This window comes from Myotis brandtii, unplaced genomic scaffold (assembly GCF_000412655.1).
Source record: "Myotis brandtii unplaced genomic scaffold, ASM41265v1 scaffold410, whole genome shotgun sequence".
Lineage (NCBI taxonomy): Eukaryota > Metazoa > Chordata > Mammalia > Chiroptera > Vespertilionidae > Myotis > Myotis brandtii.
Window position 1 is genome coordinate 1,231,288 of NW_005365764.1, and position 5,615 is coordinate 1,236,902.

Here is a 5,615-nt window from a genome sequence, read left to right on the forward strand (position 1 = left end):
GCCACGCGGGCAGCCTGGTCACCGGCGGAGGCAGCAGGAGGAGGAAGAGGAGGAGGAGGAGGAGCCGGGCAGCCTGGAGAGGGTGGAGAAAAGCAGAAAACAAAACAAAAAAAACACAAAAACACACACACACACACAAAAAAACAACAACACAAGAAACAAACAAAAAAGAACCAAAATGAGAAACCCAATGGTAGAAGCAAGTATGATATGAAAACGTGTGGACAGGTGAGGAGCAGAGAGGTGCCACGGAGAAGAGAGGGAGGAGGTGGCGGAGACAGACTGGGAGCGAGGACTGCACGGGCTTGGCAAGGGCCTGGGGCCCAAGGACCGTGCTGGGGCCAATGGCAGAAGGGCCAGAAGAGGTGCCAGGGCTGGGTGTGGCGGGCGCCTGCCTTGGCCTTGGGCACTCAGGCCCGCTCACTGGCTGGGGGCAGAGCTGCTTTATTCCGTGGCTCCAAGCCTGGGCCTCTCCTGGGAGCTGAGACCGAGGGCAGATGCTGGGGAGTGGGCAGGATGGCCGCCGGTGGCCTCAATGACCCACGTCCCAGACCACTGCACACTGGGCTGCCCTCCTTTGAGGCCACTTGACCATGCACCTCCTGTCCTAACATGGGCTCAGCAGTGCTGGCCTTGGGAGGAGGGGTCTGGCCGAGGCCGGGAGCTCCCAGGTCCCCTCTGCCCTTCCCGGCCTGCCCCTCGCCCGCTGTCTGCTTGTCCCCGGCGGCCGCTCACCTGCGGCCGTGCTCTCGTTGCCCACGGGGGTGCTGGAGCAGCTCCGGTCCATGGTGGACGACTCGGAGGACACGGCGCCCGGGCTGCAGCCGGTGTAGTCCATGTACTCATCAGTCTCCGTGTCCATCAGGCTCGGGGGGCCCTGAAAGGAAGCGGGGGGCCCTGAAAAAGCTGGGCTGTGGGCAGGCTGTCCGCCGTTCAGGCAGGAGCGGGACCCTGGGTGGGCGAGGGGCGGCCTGTGGGCTGGGCTCTCACCTGGGAGGCGGGCACACGATCGAAGTTCTTCCCCAGCATCCTCCGCATGTGCTTGCGGGCGTGGGAGGTCATCTGGTGCTTGAGGAGGAAGGAGAACTGGCAGCCCTCGCGGATGCAGTGGAAGTGGCTGTTCACCTGGTTGTACTTGCAGCCTGTGGACCCAGCCCCCTCGGCATGAGCCTCCCCGGCCAGTGCCCAGGGCACCTACTGTGTGTCAGGCACTGTTCTGGGCACGGGGAAGTGTGGCCAACAAGGCAGATAGCATCTGGGGAAAGGGCACCGTCCCCGGGGTGGCATTCCTGTCAGGAGGGCCTGTACCCCACCCCACCTCCAGGAAATTAGGCCACTGGGCTGTCCAAAGCCGGGGCCTCCCCTCCAGCCTAGCGTAGAGGCATGTGACCCCCGTCCCCTACCCCAAACACTGAGAGGTCCGTGGGCTCCAGGGCCAGGGGCCCTAATGACCTGTCCACTAGATCAGCCACCTCCCAGCGAGCCACCTGTGCCCTCGCCCCCGATGGGGAGCCCGCGTGCTGCCTGCCCCCAGACTTGTTTAATGGCTGCAGCTGGCTGGCCCCCACCCTGCCCCCTCCTACCTCTGCTTTGCTTTGGGCTGAGAACAAACAGAACAGGCGGGATTGAAACAGTATCAGCAAAGGGCAGGTGAAGGCCTGTCCGTTGCCATGGCACCTGAGCTGGCCAGGTGTCTTATATCATCCCCCAGCTTTGTTTGGCCCCAGCTACCACCCAAAACACCCCAAGTTGGGTAAATAACAGCAACTACAGAATCCCCCGACACCTGCAAACTGAGCCCAGGACCGGCCGAGGCCACCCCGTGTTGACATCTGTTGCCATGGTTACCAACCCTCTCCCAGGCCATGAATTCTTTTTGAATTAATACGTGAAGGAAAGGTTTGTTCTCACCCTTCCCCTATGGAAGGGCCAGTCAGCAGCAGGCAGTGGCCCCACCTATGCTCCCCCCAAGTCCCTGCTGCCATGACCACCTGAGCCACAACAGGGCTCGCCCACAGAGCAGGTGTCTGCCCAGCCTGCTGGCTACCACCTGCCTCCAGGCTCCAGTCCCTCCTCGGGCAGATTCTTGCCCCACCGCTGCAGCCTGAGAGCACGAGGCGCTGCCCTCCTGCCTGCCGGTCCTGGAGGCCCCTCCCCAAGGCACCCCCAGGGCAAACTCTGGGAAGCCCGGTTCCGGGGCCAGGGGGCAGCTTCCCTGCTGGGGGTCCAATTCTCGGCAGCAGAGTTAACACGCAGGCACCTGCTGCAGAGCTTGGGGCCGTTTGTGGCCTCCTCTTCCCAGCCCCATGGCCACTTCCCTCTGGGTCACCTTAGCCCACCGTGCACGTGCTGTCCACAAGGTTCCTGGCACCGAGCACAGTGCCGGCCACAGCAGATGACAAAAGCACTTTGGCTGCTGCTGCCTTCACACCCCCCCGTAGAGCTTGGAACATGGCTGTTCCCAATGAACCTCTGCCGAATGAATGAACGAACCATTGAACAAACCACGGCACATGTTAGACAAAACCCTCGCAGCTGAAGCCGTGGACAAAGATGCCAGGACAGGAACCTCGGGAGCTCCCCACACTCACTGGGAAGCCCCTTAAAGGCAAAGAGCCCGGCCGGCGTGGCTCAGTGGTTGAGCGTCGACCTATGAACCAGGAGGTCACGGTTCGATTCCCGGTCGGGGCACATGCCCGGGTTATGGGCTCGATCCCCAGTGTGGGGCGTGCAGGAGGCAGCCGATCAATGATTCTCTCTCATCATTGATGTTTCTATCTCTCTCTCCCTCTCCCTTCCTCTCTGGAATCAATAAAAATATTTTTTTAAAAAGAGAGAAACGAAAGGGAAAGAGAACCAAGCCCAGGCCTGGACACCTGATGAGGGCCAGGCGCTGCCCCAGGTGGGTGTGTGCTCCACATCACCTGCACCCCCTGCCCATGGGCTCCTGGGTTCTGACGGTTTTCCCAGTTTGACGATGCCTGGCTTGTGATGTCTGTGACACTTTTAACAAAATCTGGAGCCTGATGTGCGGGGGCAGGAGGTAGGTGCCAAGAGAAGGGAACCGGGGGCCAGGGCCCCAGCCCCGCCGCCTGCTGCACGTCCCCGCCCCGGGCCTGGCCGTCGGTACCTAGCCGGCCGCACTCCTCGCGCTTGGTGAAGTACTTGAACCCGTTGGCTGCCCGCCGTTCAGCTTTCTCGTGCTTCTTTATGTGCCACGGCAGCTTGGTGGTGATGTTGGTCACAAAGTAGCAGCCGGTCCGGAGGCAGTGGTAGTGGCCGCGCATCCGGAACTCGCAGTGCTGCAGGGAGGGAGAGGAGGGTCGGGCCAGGTGGGCAAACTCTGTGAGTCCCACCTGCCCCGGCCTGTGGGCGGCGGCAGGCCCCTTGCCTACGTGTTCTTCCGTGCTCAGAATCCGAAAGCACAATCGGGTAAGGACCTTTCACTCGCTAAAAGGTAGTCCGCCCCCTTTTTGCCATTTGACTAAAACAGTGATGGCGAACCTATTGAGCTCGGCGTGTCAGCGTTTTGAAGAACCCTAACTTAACTCTGGTGCCGTGTCACATACAGAAATTTTTTGATTTTTGCAACCATAGTAAAACAGAGACTTACATTTTTGATATTTATTTTATATATTTAAATGCCATTTAACAAAGAAAAGTCAACCAAAAAAAATGAGTTCGCGTGTCACCTCTGACACACGTGTCATAGGTTCGCCATCACTGGTCTAAAACATCCGACCTGGTATTGACGGCATCCTTCCCTAGACCCACACCCAGAGCGGACATCACTATTCTATCCTGGCACTCTTCTCTGTATGCCCAGATCGAGGCAGACACTAATTTATCCTCACACTTCTCCGTACCCAGATCTAGGTCCGGATTCCTCCAGAGGTTCACCATGAATCTGACCTGCCCTTCCTGTCTGGGCACGGACAGCTCAATCTCTTTATGTGTCCAAGGTGCCTATTTTAAATCTAGGCCTTTGGGGAAAGGGAGCCTCGCTAGTTCCAGGAGGCGGAATGATGCCAACGTCACCGTGGCTGCCCAGGATATAGTCGCCACTGAGGCTTAGGATGAAATGACAGACTTCACCAACTAGCACCAATCCGAACCCCTGCCCAGGGCCGCCAGGGCCCAGGGGCAGACAGTGTCCTTTCCAGAATCTGAAGGAGGCCAATTCAAAGAGGGCATGAGAAACAGCCTCTGCCAGGAGGGGTTGTCCTGGGGCCGGACCCTCCCCGCAACCTCCCTGCCCCGCCCTGCCTCCCCCTCCACTGCTGACCTGGTTGGGACAGAGACACTGCAGGGAGTAGTAAGCGAACTGGTCTCGCACGTTCACCAGGTTGTTGTTGGGGTTGATGTGGTCCAGGCAGTGGGACTCGGCCTTGCCCGAGGTCTTGCAGACGTACTTGCAGTTCCCGAAGAGACAGTGGAAGTGGAACTTGTTGGCATACTTGCAGTCCGTCGCCAGGCAAGGATCGCTGGAACGAAACCACAGCCCAGAAGGTCATTGGCATTCCCGGTGCCCGCCCCGCTGGTGTCCTGCCATTTGCCCATGTTGGGGTTCTGCTCCCCAGTCCCTGGTGGTGCAATCAAGAGGAATGGCCCCTGGGCTGCCCTCCTGCTCAACAGGATGATTCAGTCTGTGGAGACTACAGATCCCAGCATGCATTCTTGCCTTCCTTTTGGAGCTCTGAAGGTGCATAAGGGATCACAGTATGCAGGCTGCCCAGAGCATTGCATGCTGGGACTTGTAGTTTCCACGGCCACACCTCAGGATTACAGATAAGAATGTCTGCAATGACTTCTTGGATATGAAAATGAGGGATGGTGCTGCCAGCCCTGGCAGGATGCCAGTGAGGCCTGGCTGTCATGGCACAGGCAAGGCCCTGGATGTGGCTGACTGACAGGGTGCAGATGGGCGGGTAGCCCTACCAGGAAGTGTGGCTACCACGGGGCCTTGGCCAGTGGGAATGGGCACCTGAGGTCGGGTCCTGCTGAGGTTCATATTTGCTAGGACTCCCAGGTCAGCTGGGGGCTTGGGGCACCCATCTGCTCACAGAACCTAAGCCAGCCGAGTGACGGGGCTGGCAGGGGCGGGAGGAATGCCGGGTGGAACCCCCATAGCTGGCCTGCCCTGTGAGTGGCAGCCCCTGCCCCGGAGCTGGGGGTCCCGGGCTGCAGACAGGCGTGGAGGGTGCTGCACTCCGGCCTTCTGCCCTGGCTGCGACTCGGCTGCCCCCACATCGACCCGGTGGGAACTCTGACCAACTCTGTAAAACTTGGGGGGCTGCCGCTGTGGGGAGGTGAGTGGGGGAAGGGAAGCTGGGGAGGGACGGAGGGGAGTGCAGGTCCCCTCCAGGCTGTGGGCCCAGCCCCGGTGCTCAGAGAGGGAGGACAGCTGCCACTCAGGCCGTGTGTGTTCACATCCAATTTATTACTTTTATTGAGAACAGGAAGCCGCACACATCATGATACAGAGTCACCGTTCTCGCCGCAAGTAGCCACCACCGTCGAGTGAGGAGGTCCCTTCCCCCCCTGGAGCTCAGACCCTGTGCAGGTGGCCGTGGGCCTGGAGCGGGGCCCGGCCCTCACCCCCCGGGACCCAGGGC

General features: G+C 60.1%; 1 protein-coding gene across 1 annotated transcript in view; it reads right to left on the reverse strand.

Moving 5' to 3' along the window:
* Window positions 1-5,615, reverse strand: part of CASZ1 (castor zinc finger 1) — a 35,233-nt gene that overhangs the window by 3,854 nt on the left and 25,764 nt on the right. The window contains exons 14-17 of the mRNA XM_014545453.1: window positions 4,286-4,484; window positions 3,131-3,302; window positions 991-1,142; window positions 736-877 (exon numbers count right to left, since the gene is read on the reverse strand). Coding sequence (XP_014400939.1) covers window positions 736-877; window positions 991-1,142; window positions 3,131-3,302; window positions 4,286-4,484 — 665 coding nt within the window. The remainder of the gene's footprint in view (window positions 1-735; window positions 878-990; window positions 1,143-3,130; window positions 3,303-4,285; window positions 4,485-5,615) is intronic.